The sequence below is a fragment of the Desmodus rotundus genome, chromosome 5 (genome assembly GCF_022682495.2).
Source record: "Desmodus rotundus isolate HL8 chromosome 5, HLdesRot8A.1, whole genome shotgun sequence".
Lineage (NCBI taxonomy): Eukaryota > Metazoa > Chordata > Mammalia > Chiroptera > Phyllostomidae > Desmodus > Desmodus rotundus.
In genome coordinates this window covers 120,311,482-120,334,057 of record NC_071391.1, presented here as the reverse complement: position 1 = coordinate 120,334,057, position 22,576 = coordinate 120,311,482, and the positions used below count along the sequence as shown (strand labels likewise).

Sequence of the window (22,576 nt, the reverse complement as noted above, 5' to 3'; positions counted from 1 at the left end):
ATGAGTTCTTTCTTAATTGCAGAGGAAACCCTTAGATGCTGAAGAGTTGGGAGTATTTTCCTGTACTCACTAAACCTTTCTCCATACATCTGGGTTGAGCTTGTGCTGACTCTTGTCTACTGCTGCCTACATCTTCCCTGTACTGCATGTTCACTCCTGGGGCCAGAACAGCTTGGAAACGGACGGTCCTAGCCTGCCCCTCACCTCTGGCACTGTCAGATTTTCTGTTGGCTTCGAGTGTTTTGACTACCTTTTGGATTCTGTCAAGTCAGAATGATTTCATACTATAGATTTTAAGGTATGAATTGAAAAGAAATAGATGATCTTAGGGGTTTTTCCCACTTTATAAGTAGAAACTTTTTTGAAAATAACACTCTGTTTTAGAGAAAATGCATGTCATTTTTAAGTTCCATCATTTCTAGACCTCTAAATACCATGGGAAGGAACTTGTGTACGACTAGTTACACCCGCTGTTTCCTTCCTTCTCTTAGTAGAGCAGCCATGAATGGGCACCAAGGGGGTCTAGTGACAAGAGCTTTGGAACCGAACTCAGAAAGGTGGACTTCTCGCCATTATTCACCGTGTGCCTGCAATCAACCTGTCGACTCTCTGAGCCTTGGCTTTTTGCTCTGCAAGGCAGGCATAATGATACCTGGCAATTCAAATAGAATCAATGTTAGGATTAGTCATATGGATCTCAGAGCACTTTGTCAACTGACAGTTGGTATAAAAAGCAGGAAATAATTACCTATTCCTGTTGACATTTCGAGAATTGCTCTCAGTGTAACCAATGACAATTATTTTCTGCATTACCTATTAAGTTCTTTAGCTTATATCATTAAGAGATGCGAAGCTATTTTGCCTCCTCCAAACGTTTATTTTTTGTTTCTTAGATGCTTCTTTAAAAAATGAGATTTCTGTTTGTCACCACTAGAAAATATATTATTTGTTTTTGTGACAAAAAAATCATTAGCTATTGATGGTTTGAATTTTTCGTCTATTAATTTTCCAACTTCCTATTATTCTGAAACTTGGGTATTCTAGAGTATACTTAACTAACAAGTTCATCACAATTTTTTATGTCCTGCTGCTTATTTCTCAGTGGGTCCTAAAATAACTCGAATGGTTGTCAGGTTGCATACTGCAGTCTTAGCAATGGCCCGGGAGACACACGGAGTACCAGGCCCCTGCATGTAGAGAGTGGTGGCCCTGTGTAAAAGCCACTTGGTAGCATACAGGGGATTGAGCACCAGTGCCCTCAGCCGCACAAGAAAATTAGGGCTCAGAGAGAATGTGTAAGTGGCTGTGGTGCCGCTTCCCCCATGAGATCCTAAAGGGCATGTATATTTTGTTTCCAGAGACTGTACTAAGCGCTCAGCTTCTTTGCCACCAAGAGAGGTCAGGACTGCTGAAGATGGGCCCTTCGGTCTGTAGTCCGGCCAAGAGGCAAAGCCACCTAGGGACTTGGCCAGAGGAGTGGCACGGGCAGCCCGATCGCCCGATGGCGTTCCAAGGGCCCTGATCTTAACTTCACGCCAGTGAGGAGCTGCCTGGAGGTGAACCACTCCAGCACACTTTCCCATGAACACGTGATGTCACCAGCATTGAAGGAAGCCCACAAAAGCAAACATTTACAAGGACAGAGCGAAACAAAGAAAAGCTAGGCACCAGATTTCACAAGTTTGCTCCATAAGTGGCACAAGAACTGCCCATTATCCCAAATGAAGAACAGGCCAAGGGCATTTTGTAAAAACCTAGGAAAGATCCATTCCAAAACTATTAGCATCCTGTATTTTTTTGCTCAATAGAAGAGTTCGTATTTTTAAGGGTTTTTTCTCAGAGGGCCACACTGCAAGGGTACCTGGCGTTGAGCACAGGGCTGGAGGGGGACCAGGATGATAACAATGTCAGTCCACCAGGAGGTGGGGGGGGGGGGGAGCGGGGTACTAAACCTTTGTCATGAAACTCTGCAAAGTCATAGGGTAAGTGCCCCAATTCCACACCAGCTACCTTCTTCACTCAGTCCCACAAAAGTCACAGTGCAAGAGGAGGGGAGCTAAAAATATTCCATTCTAGTCTTTATCTGAGCCTTCTTGCCCGCTCTAGTTCAGCCAGAGCAAGGGCACTTGACGGGAACATCATGTGTGTGTGTGGGGCAAGGGGGGTGCATTCTGTTTGAAGAGTTGTTGTTAAGCCTGTGTGATGAAGATGAATGTAAATTTCCTCTTCTTTTCCATCTCAAGTGTACTCTAAAGGGAGCAAGCAGCAAGTGTAGCCAACGCTAATTAGGCCTTTTTGCTCCAGAGGGATTAACAAAAGTGTGGGTCTCTAGCAAGTGACTTATAAACGTTGAGATGATGACTTTCATTTCTCCCTGTTCACATTTGAAACATTTGAAGATGAAAAATTGTCAAGGACCACTGTTTTGTTCTGTTTCTTTCCAATTCAAGCCTCAGCCTGCATTTTTAACAACTGTATTGCTGTGTAATTTACTCACCATAACATTCACCCATTTGAAGAACACAGTTCAGTGGTTCTTCTTTAGTAAATTCACTGTTGTGCCACCATTGCCCTAATGCAGTTAGAACATTTCATCACCCCAGTGAGATCCCTCCTGGCCACTTGCAGGAAACCCCTACTTCCCCCTCCAGGCCCAGGGCCACACTAACGTACTTTCTGACTCTACACATTTGTCTTTTCTCGGTTTTTCTCAAAGACCAACTTTAATATACAAATGTCATAGATTCTCTACATGATAGTAATTTGTACTCACTCTAATAATACATAATATTAGGGTTTTGCCATGGGTTCTGTAAGGTTTTAAAATAATTTTTAGTTTATTAATTGCAAAATCTCTGTAGACATTTGTAAACTAAAAGTGTAAGTAAAATATATGTGGTATTGTACTGATCACTTTGTACATATATGGACCTTAATACCTTTGAAAACAATCTCACTACCCTTCCCCAACAGGAACCTTGGCTCACATCATCGAAATTGTTGGGGGAAATGTTGTAGTGGCACTTAGAATTAACCCTGTGAGTCCTGGGGTAGCACCCCATGTTTAATGGTCTGTAAGTGCTAAATGTCCTTGGCCAACTCGGTCAGTTGATTATAACACAGTGCGAAGGAAGCAAGTCTCATAAGTTCAGCTTCTTACCCTCACGCACAACCCAGCGTGTCGCCGTGGATCAATACAAACCTATGGAAGCCATTAGGAAGAGAATCGAGACCAAGGCCTGTTGAACAGAGGCCACGTGCATGGTCTCCCCGAACAAAGAATGACGTAGTCTTATTATGACACATACTGAATTCAAAAGAAAAAACTTGGGCTATAAAAAAGCCTCACTTAATTGCCATGGCGGGGCCACTGCATGAGCAACAATGTGAATTTAAGGCCCACTGGTATTTTTAGAGGAGAAGGCAAATGAAATGCTAAGTCAATTTAAAAGGCAAATTTCACATGTGACTATGAAAGAATTTTAATATCTGTTGGGGAGAATGCATATTATAGATATGAAATCATGCTGCTTGGCATTTATGCCCAATGCCAGCTGGAATGCCATCATTATTCCTCGGCACACAGACTCACTTCCTGCCTTTTCCCAGGAATGAACATAAGCTATATATTACTTGTTTATACTCTGCTTCATTCCAGAAAAGGGTTTAAATCTATAAAATGCCTTACCATCGTTCAGCCACCTTTTCTAGCACATGACCCAGAAAGGCTAACCCTGTTGCTGACCATATTTGATAACCTTTGTTTAGCTCAGCACATGTAAAACTCCTGGATTTTGTATACCAGGAGAAAATAGCTTATTTTGGTTCTGTCATTTACAATCACAAAATTGCACGTTGTGTTTGTTTTCTCCATTCCTACCCCTTTCGCCCCAACCCATGCCCTCTGGAGCCCAAGGGGCTTTGGGGCATGGTCCTCCACAAACTATAAGCTATTATTAGGTTACCACTAAAGAAATCAGGGCCAGAGATGACAAGCAGGACTTGCTATAGTTCTGAACTAAAATGACCCCCGCTGCGGTCTGCAAATGGGCCCAGCGGCGGACTAATTGTACCTTTTCATTCCTGAGTTACAGCTGTAAGACAACAAATGACCACCAATGTGCAAAAGGGTCTCGGCCGTGTCCTTCTCTGAAGGGTTCTCTGTATGGTGATGCTTCTGGTGGCTGAACTATGGCAAGCCCGAACCCCTAAACTACCCCATTGTCAAACTAGAGGCCCTGGCTCAGGCCACTCAGAAGGGTCAGCGCTCAGTGCCAGGCTGCAGCAGTGGTAGTTCCAGGTACTGCGTGCGCCTTCTGTCCTGGGCTTCTCAAGTTCACTTTGAGGAAGAAAAGGGACAGACCTGACCTCAATGACTTCTGCTGTGTCAAGTAAGGGTTAAGCCCTGTCTTGTACAACTTCTACACCCAAGTTGAGTATACAGGCAGTACTCAGAATAAAAACACACTGTGTTCCAGCAGACAATACCAACCTCTAACTAGGAAGCCTGAACCCAGGCCCTGAGGCAATGTGGCATTTTTCATCATGAAATATTCAGCTGATCTTCTTTCTGCACCAGTCAGGAGGCACTAAAAAGGACAGTAACACCATTGTTTGAAAGTTAAAACAAAGGAAGCAGTAGGATGCAGTGGAAAGGCATAGGCTTAAGACCGGTCTGCACTTGTTTTCATTCAGTCACTCTATAAACATTTTATGAGCATCTACTAGGTACTAGGCCCTGTTCTACATGGTGGATGGATAAACAAGATAGATATTTTATGTTTAATCCCATGAAGTTCACACTCCAGAAGGAGAAGGCAGACACTTAAAAATATGACAAAGTTTCAGATAGCACTGAGGGTGAACACTGTTGAATAAAACAGGATTATGGAATCATGGGATAGAGTGTGTATACGTGGAGGGGTATTTTAATAGGGTGGTGTGACTGCTTGTACCACTAATCTTTGGCAAACTACCTAAATCACTCAGACCTCTGGTTCTCCCAATGCACACTTACCCAGGCAGTTCTAGTCTTAGAAACTAGAAAAGTGTTACTTTTTCTGGTGCCCATTTCAAACAATAATGCTTTTGAATGATAGCAGGTCCTTGAATAATGTTTTTCATTCACTTTCTTTTCATTGTAATGCTGATGAGATGCCTCGGGAATCGAACTCTTGTTTATCTCAGTCAGCCTAAGGTAAAGTCAGTTTCCTTATTTGTTGTTTCACCAAGTCCCAAGAACCTACTGATGACGTTAAGTGAGGACCTAGTGTATTTGGCAGCGTGGGTGCTTACATGGCCCCCTCATGTGCCCTGGGTTTTCCTCCCCAACACTTGTTCTACAAATGCAAATATTCCAAGTTAGTTATGACTTTGGAATATTCAACAAATGATCCACATTAAAGCATCAGTGACTAATGATGTTTTCATTAAGGGCAGAGCACTTGCATTTAATACAAGAAGTCTTTCAACAATAACCCCATTTGCATAGCTTCATTGTTTAAAAAGTACATTTGTATACTTTATCTCTTTGGTATCCATAGCAGCCCTGGGAGTTAGTTAATCTCAACATGTTGTCAGATTCGGAGCATGGGGTAACATCTGGCAAGAGCAGGATGTGATGAAGGGTCCTGGAAAGGAACCTGCAGTGTAAGGACCTGGGCATCAGGAATCACAGAATGTAGAGTAGAACCTCACCCCACTCAAATTCCATCTGACCCACAGGAAACTTCCCTTTCCTCTCCTGAAAAAAAGGGGCTGATGGTACTGTTCATCTCAAATGTCAGGCAGAACAAAGAGTGTAACATCTACAGCAGTACTCTGATAATTATAAGATTACTGTACAAATAAGAGGTACCTGTCAAAAGACTTATTGTCTAGTAAGAGCTGTGCTTGGTGCCTGGGAGAGAGAGAGACAAGGACAAATCTTGACATTAGAGCTGAGCCTCATAGCATATTCTTAGCAGCTTAGATGGAGCTCTACACCTATTTTCTGGTCTTTGCATTACAAATTACATCCCCAGTAAGAGCCCAAGTACAATGATGAAAGACTTGGATATTACATCCCTTCGCAGATACCTCAAGGGCGCAAATCTCTTAACAAGCTTGTAAAAAGTATTTGTCAGGACAAGTGCATATACAAACCAATTGTGAGTTGAAGTCAGTAAAACATTCTGTTGGTAAATAAAATATGATGTTGCTGTAACACAAAATACAAACTTAAGAGAGGATTTTGGCTCTGCTCTACCGTCCCTCCTTGCTTGACAGGCATGGTGGGAGGGAAACAGACAAACACACATCTTGCCTCACAGCCAGTCCTGGGCAACCTTTTACAATCGGTGAAGTGTGTTTTGGGGGATCTTGTTCCACTTTGTGGCCTGTCCCAGGCACCTTCTTGACTCTGGACTCTAGGCCAGCCCCTGATGTCCAGGTAATGTCCTGAGGAGGTCCTCTTCATCTCTCATCCTCCCCACCCTTCATACAGTGTGAAACATACCTGCTCTGTGTGTAGAATGTATGATGTCTTCCACCAAGGACCAACTACCCTAGACTACCCTCCTGAAAAGAGCAGAAAAGGCTAAAAATCAAGCCTCTATCCCTTCCCAGACAGACCCTGTTATTTAATAAGACTACTTAATGTATACTTAGCAGCCTTTAATAACCTAAGTCATAAATATATTCTTTTTACATTTTATCTGTAAATAAAATTCTCTTTGTAATAAGCAAAGAGTAAAAAAGAAATCATGCAAGTCCACCATCCACTTGCATTTGTCTATCTTTCAAATTTTAAAATCCTGGGAAGCTTAAATAAATTGCACAAAAATGTACTTGTGAAGAATATAAAATATGGATCCACGTTTTAATGGATTCAACTAGGCATCATGCTGTCAACCGCTTTTTCACTTAGCCGTTGTGAAAATTCTGCTCTGTCAGTGTCCCTCACATCATGATTCGGCCAGTTGCACAATGTTATATGAAGTTGCAATTTATTTTACCCAAAATGCTGGGCAGTTTGTTTCTAATTATTCTCTACCATAAAAGCCCTCACCGTCGCCACACATAACTTTTACACTGGTTCAACTACTTCTAGATCTTTAGAAGGAGAATTGCTGGACCACAGATTGTGTGGATTTTTAGGACTTTTGAGAGACATATGTGCTTTCCTTGCACCATATGATTAACCCAGAGGAATGAGCCAATGGGGGAAATTTTACTCCAAGGCAATGCAAGGTGGAAGCAGTACTGGGAGATTTATTGTACCTTTCCAGAACCCCGTCAAGTCTCACCTGTCCTCACGTGTCACCTGCTGCCCCTAGTGCTTGGTTGAAGTTGTATGCAGTGATATTTTCTGCTTGAGTTGCCTCTATTTGCCCACTTTTAATAGTACTCATGTTTACCTGAACTTATAGTGCACAAAGCAATCCCTTCAAAAAGAGAATGTCTTTGTGGAGTAAGTCGCTCTGGGGAAACGCAGACAGGGCAAAGCACATGTCGGGCGTCTTCAGTGCATTGCTCAGTGGATCTTCTGGGTCCATAGTCTCAGCATCACACCTTTAGAGCCCTTAGTAGCTCACTGAGGCTACCTGGAGGTGAGAGTGGGCAGGTTCTGTTTTAATTTTTCTCCCAGTTTTTCTATCAGATCCTTCTCAGCTATCTCTGGCTCTCACCTGGCTTGGGGTATTTCTAATGCAGGACTTGAGAAAAGGAGGAAGAGGATTTACGAAGACTCAGCTAGGATATGGATGTTCCATAAATAGAACAAAGCATAGAAGAAAGAACTGGGCTTCAAATACAAGGAGGGTAGAGAGATGGGAGCAGGGATAGATTATTGGGAAGGAAGGAGAAGTGAGCTGGAGGACGCTGTTTTGTGCAGGGTAGCCCTGGGCTGTTTCTGAAGCAAGAAGAGAATTTCAGTCGTATCTAATAACAAACCCCCTTGCTTAGGAAAGTGGTAATTAATTCAGCTGTTTTAGCCCCATATCTGCCCTTCCTTTTTTCCTTTTCAAAGTTAGCAAGGTACTGCTTCACTGAATCTTACCAATTATTCTATTCACATGGATTTGGTATTATTAAAATAAAGGTTTCTTATAGAGGGAATAAAATTATAGGTCAAAATTAAAAAGATAAGGAAGTTGATGTTATTTTCAAACTAGGTTCAGTCAAGCCTATTTTTACTTACTACAGAGCCTGTAAATGTGATGCTGGGAGAAGCCAGGAACTAAGGAATCAACCAATGTTCTCAGTCAATGATCTCGAACACTTCTGAGAGAGTGAGAGGTCTTCCATGAAATCAGCCCTTCCTTAATGTTTCTGGTCATGCAAATACAATATTTTGCTAAAGGAGTCAGGCTGGTGTTTCTGTTACAGAGCAGGAGGGTGGGGGTGGTTCACGATAAATTATTACAGAAAGGATTCCGCCTTTCTGTCTCTGGAGGTTCCTTCCCCCCACGCCCACCTGCTAGGTTCGCAATGCCCGCCGCCAGAGGAAAGACGTCTCTCAATGCCAGAGACTGGTGAAAAGGAAAGGAATTGTTTATTCAAAAGTTACACAAACTTAGAATAATGACCTAATGTCTTCAGTAAGATACTAAAGTCCTCTAGAATACCCACAGATGCACAGTCCTTCCCTCTCCCTGTGCCCAGTCCGGGGTACCGTGTCTCAGGAAAAGAAGTAGAAGTCCGTGATTCAGGCTCCCAGCACCATCAGCTGTGTGGCTGCTGCGATCTCCAGTTAATCCAAAGCCATGTGGCACCTTCTCATGGCCCAGCAGCAAGAGTCCTTTCTCCCCTTTCTCTATGGCTGCAAAGTCTCTCCTGCTGCCTAAGCCGCGTGGCAAGAAGAAGCACTCCAAAACCTCGTGGTCCTCTTTACTCTCCTTCAGAACCGCGTGGTCCTTTTCCCCACTTCATAACCACATGGACCTCTATCTATCTACTTGCTTCAGAGCCTCGTGGTTCACTCCTTCCTTCAGAGCTGCATGGTCTCTTCTTTCTCCCCCATAACCTTGTGGTCCTCCCTACTCTTTGAAGCCGCGTGGTCTCTCTCCTTTACTTCAGAGCCACATGGTCTCTCCTTCCCTTCAGAGCCACATGGTCTCTCCTCTTACCTATGGCTGCCGGGCCTAGGTTTAAATCCCAGTTCCCATCTTCCTTTGCAGCCCATTTCCGACTCCTCCTACAGTCAGCTACACCTGCCAGCATCCCCGTATTCTTCCAGCTTTACTGGGCTGCCATAGTAAGTCTGGGCAGGTGTGGCCCCATGGCTTGGAGCCAATCATCTCCAAGCTCTCACGCAGGCCCTGTAGCCAGGGGGAGTTGCTTCCCAGTCCCATCTTGGGTGGAAGCCACTCCCATCTCCCTGGCTCAAAGCAGGGCCACAGCTATTTAACATATCCATGAAACCAGTTAAAGGTTATAGATATGTTAAATGACTGCCAGGGGTTAGCTATAAAGCTGTTGCTACCCAAAACAGCTCTGAATGGCCCTGTTCCATGTGTCCCATCCCCCTTGGCTCAGGCCTGTGGGGGTGAAGACATCCTACATACATTTTTCTAATATTTCCTGGACACCTGAGTCCTGGACCCCATTACAAATCCCTTCTTGGGCCCTCCTCTTGGCTGCACCCTGCTTCATTTCTATATAGAACAATTTATTCCCTTTATTTCAAATAATCAGCTGTTTTCACATTGTATAGTTACAATCAGAGTCAAATATGATGAGTTTCTAGATATTTTCTTTGAACCCGTTGTCCATGTTCAAATTTAAGATGTGTCAGTATCTAGTCCTTGTCAACACCCCTTACGCACATGGTCTCGTGTATAAGGTCACGGTCAGCACCCCATGGACTTGCGGTTAACAACGTAAACTCCAGCTAAGGTCACCCTCCTTTGGTCTGAATCCTAGCTTCACCTATAACTGGCTATATAACTTTGGGAACATTTCTTATACTGTAGCCCCCCCTTATCTTGTTTTGTTCTCCATGGTTTCAGTTACCCATGGTCGATCACAGTCCAAAATATTAAAAGGAACATTCCAGAAATAAACAATTTTTAAGTTTTAAATTGCATGCCATTCTAAGTAGCATGAGAAAGTCTCACACCTTCTCGCTCCATTTCGCCCAGGACATGCATCACCCCTTCGTTCCGCGTCTCTGCACTGCACGTGCTCCCCACCCGTTAGTCACGCACGTAGCAGCCACCTAAGTCATCAGACTGACTGTCGTGGTGTCACAAGTGCTTGTGTTGCTGGTGTTCACGTGGCCCTCATTTTACTTAGTAATGGCTCCAAAGCCATTCACATAACCTTCATCACGGTGTATTGTTGTAATGGTTCTATTTTATTATTAGTTACTGTTGCTAATCTTCTATTGTGCCTAATTTATAAATTAAACTTCACCATAGGTATGTATACATGGGAAAAATATAGTACATATAGGGCTCGGTACTCTCTGCAGTTTTACACATCCCCTGGGGGTCTTATCACCATCATCATTTCTGGACATCAAGGACAAACATATTCTCCCATAATCCTGCAAAAGATGTATTAACCCTCAGCTATGGTAACCTAGCTGAAGGAAACCATAACGAAAGATGTCAGTATTCTTAACACTTCTTTTGTCATAAGAACAAAGAATTCTGATAGGTAATAGTTGTTGTGCACCTACTAATTCTCTTCAGATACCATGCTAAACCTTTTTGCAGAACTTGTTCTAATCATCTTTAGAGCCTTACAAATGGGGACATTTATTCTCTCTGCTTTACAGATGAGATATCAAAGGCTTAAAGAGGTTAGTTATCCTGAGGTCACACAGCCAGGACACAGAAAATGGGAGACTAGGATCGGGTTCTACTCCATCGCTTAGCCCCCTTGCTGCCAGAACTAGATGCTATCTATATGCAGGCCACGGTAATTAGGACTGGCTTTCTTCAGTAAAGACAGTGGTTACCCACAGAGTAGCACAGACTCAGGGGACCAAGTTAACCTCTGACAGTGGCCTCAGCTTACTAAATATCTCTATGCCAAGCAGTACCATTAACTCCCATGAACCAACTGGGAACTGCCAGAGGCACAGTCATCACCCAGCTGCCTGTTCACGAGGTTAAGCAGAGTGAGGAGGCTTCGCTCAAGTCAGTCAGCCAGCCCTGTAGCCCTTAATCAGGTACACATTGGAACTTCCACCACTATAATCTGCATAAGCCTTTTGGGAGATGGGGTGGGGAAGTAAACCAGCGAGATTCCCAAAGTGAAGTTAGCCCACCTGCTGGAGCACACATAATCTGATCCAGTCCAGGATCACAGTAATCCAGGCCTCCAGACACCCAGGTGAGAACACTGCTTTCCTGCTCCACACCCAGCCAGTGGTTTCGGGCTCTTTTCCGACCAAGATTGGGAGGGGTAATAGTGACCCAGCAACTGAATAGAGGAGTGAAATCTCAGATAAATTTGGAGTCCTCTCAAAGGCTCAAAATGGTTTTGTTTTGTTTTGTTTTTACATCAAAGATTTAGAACCAGGGATATTAAAAAAATTTCATGAACCCCATGAATCTTGGGGTTTGATCAAGGAAGGGAAAATATGGATCTTCTCAGAGCATCTGTGAACATTGTACTGAGAAACAATCCCATTCTGGGTTTGTTTAAAGAGGAGTATTGTAATTTTTTTTTAAACAAAAACATCTATCACATTACAGTTTGGGAGGCAGATCAAACAGAACTGTTGGTTCTCATTCTCTTTTAATTAAAAGAGAAAAGTAATAGGGATTATTTTTCCCCTGTTATTTTTCTCTTTTAACTAAAATTCATCTTTTTCTTTGAATTTAAAATGTATCAGGATTTCATATTCATAGTAGGAAAAACTAGTTCCCGGAGGAAGCTCTGAGAAGTGCCAACATTCAAGTTATATCCAAATAAAAATTAATTTTATGTTGATGACCAGAATGGTTGTTTTTGTTGATCTGTGGGTCAGAGCTGTACCATACCAGGGAATTGTCATCTTCCCTACACAGACGAAGAAACGAGGGCTGTGAGTGGTCAGTTAGGGGGTCTCGGTCTGGTTGGGGGGGCTTTAAAAAATACCAGTGCTCAGGCCCACCCCATACTGATGAAGCACAAACTTGGGGTGGGGCTAGCAAGTTGGTATTTTTCTAAAGTTGCCCTGGTGACTCTGATTTGCAACTCGGGACAAAAATGAGTAGAAGCAGGTGTTCGGATCTGCCAGTGTGAGTCCTCTTGAGCTCTTTACTTCCTTCTGTTTTCTTCTTTTCTAAAAATAAGTCATGTCACTGTCTCCATTACTTTTTCATGCTCTTCTGGGACAGTTTTTATGGGCAGAAGTTTTAAGTGTTTTTCCCTTTATCAGGTTTTTACACCCCTCTCCTTACTTGTCATTAATCAATCAAACATCTGTAATCCCATGATCTCTTAAACTTCCCTTGGAAGCCAAACAAGGACTCTTGTTCATAGACCAGTGAAGGGAGTGTGTGCACAAGAGTGAGGGGGTGTGGCTTTTGTACTTACTTGTGTAAATAAGTCTCACAACTAAAGACAAAATCTCATGAAGTTCCTCAGTGACAGCAGAAGAATTAGTACATAAATAAGTAATATCTCCATTTCAATTCTAAAAGAGCAAAACAAGCAGTGCGTAGAAGAGAGGAAAGAACAGAGAGGAATGTGTGCGCTGTTTAGGCAAAGACTCCTAGCCTTACAGCCACTCGTGAGATTAGGACCTTAAACCGGAAGACCTCATGTCTCTTTGTGACTTGGGTTATACGGAATTTTCAAAATAAAGAATCTCTTTGATTTTTAAGAACAATGTTATGCTCTATTATATTTTTAAATGCAGAGGATCATAACATTAATACGTCTCTAAAGGGTGTTATAACTCCTCGAAAGTTTAGACTCACTGCATCAAGTCAGAATTCCTTACCACATACAGAATTCCTTACCCACGTGCTCTTGGGGTCTGGCTCTGCTGTAGAAGAAAAATAGTCAATAATATTGAGCACTCATAAGTGGCAGGCCTTACTCTGAGTGCTGTTCATGCTCACTCATTTCCTTCCAAACCCTATGAAGTATTAGGTAAGCTTCTTACCTGGCAAGTGGAAGAGCCAGAATTCAACTAATTTAACTTTCCTCCTCCCTTGGCCTTTCATAGTATGTATGCACGCTGGCACAGGTTTTAACAAAATAAGCATAGCTTCACTTGAGAGGGGGAGGAGGGCTTTAGAGTTAAGCGGTTCCAGCCCCTCCACCAAGCCCACCCAAGCTGTTTTATGAGCAAATGGCCACTGTCTCTGAGGGCGTTGCAGCCTGTGAGAGAAATCAGCTTCTCCTTACCTCTTCCCAGTCAGCTGCTTCCCTAAACCTCAAAGATCTACTCCTCCCAGCCAGGCTCCCAGACTGTGGGCACTTGGAGCAATAGCCTCTATTTCCATGCCTTACAGCTTTGGTTCTCAAACCTCGGTGCAAAAAGAGTAACCTAAGGCACTTGTTAAAATCACATTCCTGTGTCTTTTTCCTCAGAGAGTCTGATTAAGTGGGTTGCAGGTGGAGCCCCAAATTACCATTTTTTCACTGGACTCTGCCAGTATTTCCGATGTCAGTGGTATGCAAACTTGGTTGACATTACACACAGTATTTGAAACACGATTGTTGCTGCTACCACTTACTACATGGCTTTACTCATATAAACAGATGGCCAACGGGATTTGAATAAATAATTTTCCAACACTTATCTGTTTTTAAAATGTAAATGACTCTGTGCTATGTAGTTTGCTTTCATAAATATTGCCACTACTCGATCAATGGCAATATCTTCAGAGCTACAGATCTTCCTAAGATCTTCAAATATTTCATTTAGGTCATTTATTTATTTTTATTTATTTTTAATTTATCTTTAGAGAGAGGGGAAGGGAAGGAGAAAGAAAGGGAGAGAAACATCAATGTGTGGTTGCCTCTCATGTGCCCCCTACTGGGGACCTGGCCTGCAACCCAGGCATGTACCCTAGACTGGGAATCGAACCAGAGGCCGTTTGGTTCACAGGCCTCTGCTCAACCCACTAAGCTACGCCAGCCAGGGCAGGTCACTGATTTTTTAAAAGGAGAAGGTACTTTATTATCAGCAGTCAATTCTAATGAAGCAAGGCGGTCATGTACAAATTCTCACAAAACAGAAAAATCACACTGAAATCATATGTGTGAATTGAGCCTTTTGTATACTGTGCAGCACCCACTTGGGTACAGTGAACCCAAGACAGGTCTGCAGAGAACAACTGTGTCCTGACTCTGCCGTGCGTTGTTTACTTGCAGCCACACTGCCTCCCAAACACATCTTCCCTGCTACTGATTCACAGTCATGGGTACCAGGGAGGCAGGACCGTACGATTAACCTAAAATTTATTAAACTTCAAGGTGGCGGTTAAAAGCAAAAATTTATTTTAGAAATCTGGCCTGAAGTATACTTGCAGGGATATATCTACATATATATCCCTATGACTTGGCTTGGGCTAATCACATTAAAAAACTGATTTACATGTTTGTATGGAAGGGGCCAAGGTCTGAGTGTGATTACAATCCCTTTGGAGACCACGGAAGTGGTTATTTCTTGGGTTTTACTTTGGGGATGGCATTTGAATGGTTTATTGCCTTGTTCAGCCGTCGGCAGGTTGCAGGCTTAGCATTCAGGGTAGGGCTCTCTGCACTAAGCAGCAAAGCATAGAAGGGACTTCGGGGAGATTCCATCACACTTCATTTGGAAAACAGAGCTGTCTCTGTTGGAGCTAAGGTTAATGGTTTGGATTTCTGCAATTTTTTCTACAAGGCTTTTGAACTGAAAACAGACAAAAGCCCTGATGTATACAGGCAAAAGGCCTGATGTATAACCCAGGTATATAAAGTCAGTGAGACTCAAAGAGGCCCAAAATATGTTTTATTTATGTGACAAGCTAGTTGCTTTGGCTACTCGTTTTTAGGGAATCCAGAGAAAGACATTTGCAAACAGGAGAAGTACCATTACCAGAATTCTCATGTGATGCTCACAATAAGCTAGTGAAATGGCTTGAGGGAGAGGGAAGCCCCCCAGGCCCGAGTGTGTCCTCCATTTCTGGTGAAATGACTGGTAAGGTGTTCGGGGTCCTCAGACCCAGGACTGTTTGATTTTATACCTCACTGGCACAGTGGCAGAGTGCCACCCTGGACACCAGGGTTTCTGTGTGGGGAGAGGACACCTAGAAAGTCCAGTGTGCCCTGCACCACGTGCCTGGGGAAGAAAGCAGGTGTGTGCTGTGGTACAGCGCCAGGTCACCTGCCCCTGCAGCATGGGGGCTGGGGGCTCCCCCACTGACAGCCCGCCTCAGGTGGCCATCTGTTCACCGCCAGCTGCTGTGGCAGCCACATCAGCACAGAATGAACATCTCAGGTGCCCTCGGCAGCGACTGAGCTGTAAGCTGCTTTCTCCTGCCTAAGACTCTGTTCCTTTACTTTCCTTGCTCAACTGCCTGTCCTTGAAAAAGAAAAGCAAAACAACTTTTTTTTTTTTTTTTTTTGAGGCTGCTGCGGCAGCTCCTAATAACTCTTAATGACAACGTGCAGGAGACCATTAAGATTAGTCTTGCTTGGCTTTTCCTCACCAGCCACTGTGATTGTCCAGGTTGGGCTGCAGTGTGGGATCCGAATGCACAAAGCAGCACACGCCCAGGAGGGTGGGGCGTGAACTGCCTACAGCCGCTTCAGTCTTTGCTCCCACTGACAGAGGAAAGAGCGTTATACGAGAACCTGAGTGAAATGGACCAAGAAGAAAGGAAGATTTTAGCCTTCCTGGAGGGGCTGTGTGCGTGGCCCATAGAATGGGCCCTGACATCCAACAGATTTGGCTTTAAAGTCCTTGTCTTTTGACCGACACCCAGTCCAACGGCACTTCTCCTAAATAAGGAATAATAACATCTACTGCATAAAGCTAAGAGGGTTGAATACACATAAAATGAATAGAGCACAGAGTAAGCATGTTTGCTTATTTATAAAATAGCAGCTTAAACCTGCTTTCCATTACAGAGGCCAGAGTCAGTGAGACGGACCCTCAAGGCCTAATGAGTTCCCTCTCAGAGAGAATGTGATAGTGCAGTTCAGTAGCTGCTCCGCAGCCTAAATAACCCTCTCACTCATTGTAAAGCACAAGAAGCTACAGGCTGATTTAAACTGAGATGCTCCATGTGCCATCCCCATTGGAGATTTACCAAAGAAGTGTGGTGGCAACAGAATAGCCACCAAGGGGAGAAAGTGGTCCAGATATCATACAACCACATGCATGCACAGAGCACGCCAGGGGACTCAAGAGGACCAGAGCACATGCCACGACACCTTGTGGTAACATCACACCTGCCATTACTGGCTTTGCAAATCTGAGCTCAGTTTGAAAGTTATTAACATCTCCTATGAAACCACTGTGCACGGTATTTTGCAAAGGCAGCTGAAAGGACTTTGATATCAGTAAGCAGGCAATTGTATAGAAAAGAAATTGAGTATCTTGCCAGCTTTGTTTGCATGATTACTAAAGGGAGCTATCTCAGATCCTCCCTCAACGTTCAGTAAACTGATCTAGCTGGCTCTATTCGTGTTATCTTTTTCAAACAACAAAAAGCGCTCCTCTTACTTTGTACCAAACAAACATGTCACATATATTATTCACTTCAGAGTGCAGTTGTTAAGTTGAAATGTCACTAGTCCCATTTTACAGATGAGGACTTTGAAGTAATCTACCTGGGTCACACATTCTGTTGTGAAGGCAGGATCCGAGACCCTCTGGCTCACAGATGCTCTGCCCCTGTGCTCTGCTCATTAAACCTACGAGTCACTTTGTGCTACTCCCTGTATGCACCACGGCTTTCCTGTCTTTAGAAAAAGATGCATTCAGGACTATTAGTGGGAGACCTTGGAAGATGGTCATTGGTACCCATAGCCCAGCGAAAGGTAAGAGGGCACAATGAACAAGCATTTGCCTTGAAGGCAGGAGGCCCAAGCTCAAGCCCTGATGTTCTTCTTCCTCACTGTAAGACGTCACACCCCTTACTTCCCATCTCTAAGCCTGGTGTCCTCACCTATAAAGTTTCCTCCCCCCACAGAATTGTCACAATTGATGCAGTCATACCAGGGAGTCTGCTCTCCTATTCATAAGGCTCTAGGCGAATGTCAGCTATTATTATAATTCAATTAGCTTCAGTGCCACTATTGAATTGCTCTTAAATCTTTGAAACTATCTTCTGACCCCTTAACTTTCTCGTCTATAAACTAGATCTTATGATACAGCATCTTTTAGTAATTCCCTCCAGCAGCCGTTTTTAAACTTGAGTGACCTAGAATTTTTTGGCATGTTGGTAAGCCAGATTCCTGAGCCTTGTAATAGTCCCTCTTAAGAAGAACCTCACAGATTCGGATGAAAAATGGGCCATGATCACTCTGAAAAATGCTGCCCTGTAAATTCAACGCTGCCCTGTGGCGTCTGCGTGTAAAGAACTCCGCCAAGATCACCTGTAACATAGCCAGCACCAAGTCCTCGAGTCCTGACGCCTAGATCCTGTTGTTCTGACCGCACCACTGGGGACGCCCGAGGATGTCACAGCCCCGTTGTGCTCACTGGGCTTCCCCTGGGGGCTTGATTGTACAGTACACAGCTGAAGCTTCCATACTCCACAGATATCTTTAAAAGGCTACTTAAGTTTCATTGCCTTTTTGTTCTTCCTCCGCAGACACATTCGCAAGCAAAGTGGCAGCTACCCAGGACCAGTACGCGGACGCGTCCATTGGTAACGTCACCGGCAGCAACGCGGTGAATGTCTTCCTGGGAATTGGTGTAGCCTGGTCCATCGCTGCCATCTACCACGCGGCCAACGGGGAACAGTTCAAAGTATCCCCCGGCACGCTAGCTTTCTCTGTCACTCTCTTCACCATTTTTGCTTTCATCAATGTGGGGGTGCTGCTGTATCGGCGGAGGCCAGAAATTGGAGGTGAGCTGGGTGGGCCCCGGACTGCCAAGCTCCTCACATCCTGCCTCTTTGTGCTCCTGTGGCTCTTGTACATTTTCTTCTCCTCCCTGGAGGCCTACTGCCACATAAAAGGCTTCTAAAGGAACGATCAGATGTAGTAAATTTATATATATATACATATATATACATAAAAAATTATGTACAATGAACAGAGGAAACTGACATTTGTCATGTTCACTTACCTGCTGATGGAATCCAGCTTCAAGAGCATACTTGCTAGGGCTGAAGTGAGAAACCATCGCCTCCCATTCCCAGGGGCATCGCCACGTTGAACAAGGCGCCGAGGCAGGGCCGCCTCTGCAGCTCCGCCTAGAAGGCTGTGTTCTCTCTCCAGGTTCATAAGTCGTTAGGTCTTTGATTTGTTTTCTGTTTTGGCTTGTTTTTGATGGGGGTCAGGAGGTGGTTGATGTTTGCCTTTTATTTTATTTTTGTTTTGTTCTGTTTTGGGGGGAAGAGCGGGATTTTTGCTTCTCTCGTGAGAGGTGATGACCAATCTAAATGCAAATGGATTTTTGGTCAAAATTTAAGTCATTAAGATTATTCTCCTTCCCCCAAATACTTTAAAAATTATTTTGGATTAAGAAAGGATATGGGCGCGGAAGAAGAAAGAAGCATGTCTTCACTATGTTGCTAAACCCACGCCAATCTCTGGAACGTGAGCAGAGGTGAAGCTGTCTCCAAGAAGAAGCGTGGGAGCTGGAATGGAGCCAGGAAAACTGATGGTTCTAGATACCGTCTAATATTTAAAGATATGATGCCTGGCACTCTTGTTCAACAGGTACAGGAATAACGTGCCTGGATTCCCAGGAACATGCAAAATCCTTTATTTCTTATCTCTTTAGCTCTGGATTGTCATTAGCGAGGCCCTTTTCTAGTGTTCCAGCCCAGCTAACACCCCCGGCCCCCCACCCCCACCCCTCTCCTCCTGCCCTCCAGTCCTCATGCAAACAGAAAGAATCACCCCATTCAAAAGCATATCATCCTTTTCCATTTGCATCAATATGTGTCCCAGTCCCACGTTGCTGTTGCCTGGGATCATCTATCGGTTTCATTTTCACCAGCATCCATGGCCTGCACAATCCTGTTTCGGTCATGACTGAACATTTGCTCCTTCTTCATGTGCCTGTTTGGGAATGTTGTTGTGATACCTGTTACGCAGTGCATGGAAGAAAACAAATAAAACAAAACAAAGCGTTATCTGTATATAGTAGAGTATAGCATATACTGTTCTTCCATTCAGCAATGTTAATTGGACATTGAAGACCTAAGTGAGTTTTCTTTTCCCCTGAGTTGTGTAACTTTTGTGTTGTTACTGAGTTTATGACTAGGGATAAAAGGAGAAAATGGTGCATTGTTCACGGAGCTGCACATTTATCTCCAAGAAGCAATAACTGTCACGTGGGAAGCTAAAGCTGTTGAGAGGACAGCAGGTAAACTGCAAAGTATCTTCACGGAAAATTAGCCATGTGGAACACACCAGAGGCCTCTAAAAATCACCTGTTGATTCAGGAAGGCCAAGGAGAAAGGTGTAGAGAAGCGGGTGCATTAGATGTGCCTGGGCTTCGAGAGCCTCCATTTTCACGACGCCCCCTGCCCCTGAAGTATTTATTTTCACATCTGCTCTGTCTGGCACAGATGGTAGATAGTGCTGGTTTGTTCATTTTATTTTTTTTATGTAAAAGGCTATTTCAAGCCCTATTTCTTTCACCATCTAGACCCCTCCCATTGTACCTGCAGTTCCTGAGTAGGAAAGAAGCCAAGCTGACCAATGGGTCTTTAAAAGTGAGTCTTCTCTGTTTATGACTAAGGGGTAAGCAATTAAATGAGATGATTGCCTTCCAGAAGGTTTGTACTGGGAGGCTTTTAACGGTGAAACAGAAATGGCTCTTTCTATTTCAAAACACCAAAGAGCGTGGATAAGCCCACATTCCAAAGTAGTGAGTCTGCTAATGAGGAAAATGGAAGGACATTGGTCCCCTCTCAGAGACTATCCGCAGATTCCCTGGCTGGAGAGGACCCCCAGCCCTCTGTGTTGATTCAAAGATACTTAAGAAATAAAAACTCTTAGTTATTTTCTCTTCTTCCATTCATTGATCATGATCATTCATTATTTAATAAACACTTGCTGACTGGATGAATAATTAAATGCTGGTTACCCAGTCAATAAGCCAGGTACTCTGCTACCTCCTGGGGTCTAAACCAAGAACCAGACAGCCCAGGTCCCTGCCCTCAGGGGGTTCACAGGTAATGTGGTTGCTCTTCTCATGAGTAAAAATCAACCCAGCCACATGGAAACAGGTTTATCTTGCAAGGAAAAACACAATTATGAAACTTTAAAAATAAACACATTGAAACTGTGCAAATACAATTGTTAAGACACCTAAGATTTATTTTTTAATTAAGGGAGTCTAAGCATAAGGTAGGAATAGCATCCCAGGCGTCCTCGGCCAATATTGCAGGTGGGTTCCTCTCCTCATCTTACCCCAAGAAAGGCCATCCTGTTGGGACTGCACCTCACTGAGAAGGCCCAATGAGTCCCAGTTTTTACCTTGGTTTGGCCATGATTCTTTCCTATGCCCCACTCCTGGAGGCTCACTCCTGACCTGTCATGGCCCAATTCGCTGGTGGCCTGACTCCTTTGGGGACCCATTCTAGCCCCGCTTTTTGAAGATTTACTAAATGGAAAGGTAGCCTAGAAACACCAAGTAAATGTTGTCAAGGGTTATGCATTTAAATTTTAGAAAGATTTTTGCATTCATTTTCAGCCATATTTGGAATGTCGGTGATCCCATAGCAAATTGTTACAGAGGACTTTTGAGAAATTCTTGCTATTGGTCAATTTCAATTTCAAAGCTTTTGGGTTTGTTTGCTTTTTAAATTTTTATGTTATAGGGAAAATATGATTCTGGTTGTTCAGGGTTCATTAATAATCATAGCTGTGTAAGACTTTTATTTCGTTTGATTTTATTTTGTGTGTATTGTGCACAGTTTTAGGGGAAATGCACTACTGTGCTGTTCCTTATTCGTGGTACACATTACTGACACAGACAAATAAAGTTTCTAATTGTTTCTGACTTAATCATTAGTGATACAGCATACTCTGTATGGAACGTTTTCTCTCTCTTCATTGTCATCCACTTCATTTTTTGTTTTCATGTTTTAAAGAAATAAAAACCCCAAAGGTATTACTGTGCAATTGGTATCCTCATCCAAAAGAAAGAAAATAGTATTCAACTCTTGCAAATGTCAATCCTTTGGTTATTCAGTGTTTTCCTCTTTAATGTCCCCAGAGAGCCCAGCGTCAGGATATTATCTATCTGAGAGCGTTGAGATAGACATTGGACATTTCTCCATTTCATTCATTGTCTTCTCACATCATACAGCACCACTTTATCTACATCTGTTCTGCATCCAAGAACGTGAGCCCCCCAACAGTTACACATCACTTTTTAGCAGATGGTGTGTTATATAAATCAATCCCAGAATAATTGATCATCAGATTGCTTTCCTAGTTGCCCACTGTGTATGTGTAAATGATACTCTGTTCACCTGACCACCTTTAAAATGTCTAGAATTCCTCATTGTATCCCTATGTGGTCATGTGTGGAGCACTTCCATATGTGAAGGAAATAAGGTATAATTTAAATATTTTCTTGGATCAACAATTAATATGTTTCCTGAGACGCGACCTCTGGTTTAACAGAAGACGAGCAGCCAACATTTACTTCTTTAAAGGGCAAAAAGAGTAATTAAATGACTAGCGAAGCCTTGACTGTTTAACACCCCTTCAGCAAACTGCCGTGGCCCAATGGTGTGCCTTTTATAAGCTCATTCAAATTCTCTCAAAGATTCTAATTCAAGCCTGCCACAAATGAAGACTGTATAGAGCTTTGGTTTCTGAGGTCAACAACGTAAACAAACACACTAAGTTTTTTCTCATTGCTTTTCAAAGAAAAAAATGATAAAATATGCTGTTTTAAGCAACCCCGAAGATACTCTGGTAGGTGGCTGTCGCCCACAATGAACATGCCTGATGCAGCACCTTTCCACCAGTGGTCTCATTACTAATAACAGCTCACTGGCCACACTGCCTTTTCCACACAGGGCCCGATTCACTGTTGATTGCCTAGCCCAGAGCCCCTGACCCTAACCAGTCAAAATGAAGCGAGCTGACTTATTTGCTCTGTGTACATCTGAGAACTTTGTGGAGGCAATCAGAACAACAGATTTCCTCTGGGAGAAAATAAAGCCCACCGTCCTCTAATAGCCACAGAACTTCACGTTCTCAAGAATGTAAATCAGTCCCTTTAAGATTTTTTTCAATGTTTCCTGGCTCAAGATGTAGAGAATCTCTTTTGATTCTGGCTTTCTGTCTTTGATCTGGGGCACTTACATCTGGAGCAAGTCTTAGGAATAGTTTCATAACTGCAGGAACATCTGACCATTTCACGATTGACCACGTACAATGTTGGATCTCACCCTGACCTACAGCTGGCATTTGGCGTTTCTTGCAGTAATCACTCCACTGGGGCAAGGCATTCTAG

General features: G+C 43.4%; 1 protein-coding gene across 7 annotated transcripts in view; it reads left to right on the top strand.

The window, feature by feature from the left end:
• Positions 1 to 21,217, top strand: part of SLC8A1 (solute carrier family 8 member A1) — a 344,047-nt gene extending 322,830 nt beyond the window's left edge. For all 7 annotated transcript variants that reach the window (XM_024552884.3, XM_045189492.2, XM_045189493.2 and 4 more), the window contains one exon: positions 17,736 to 21,217. In XM_024552884.3, the coding sequence (XP_024408652.2) occupies positions 17,736 to 18,112 (377 nt within the window). In that variant the 3' untranslated portion in view covers positions 18,113 to 21,217. The remainder of the gene's footprint in view (positions 1 to 17,735) is intronic.
• The last annotated feature ends 1,359 nt before the right edge of the window (positions 21,218 to 22,576 follow it).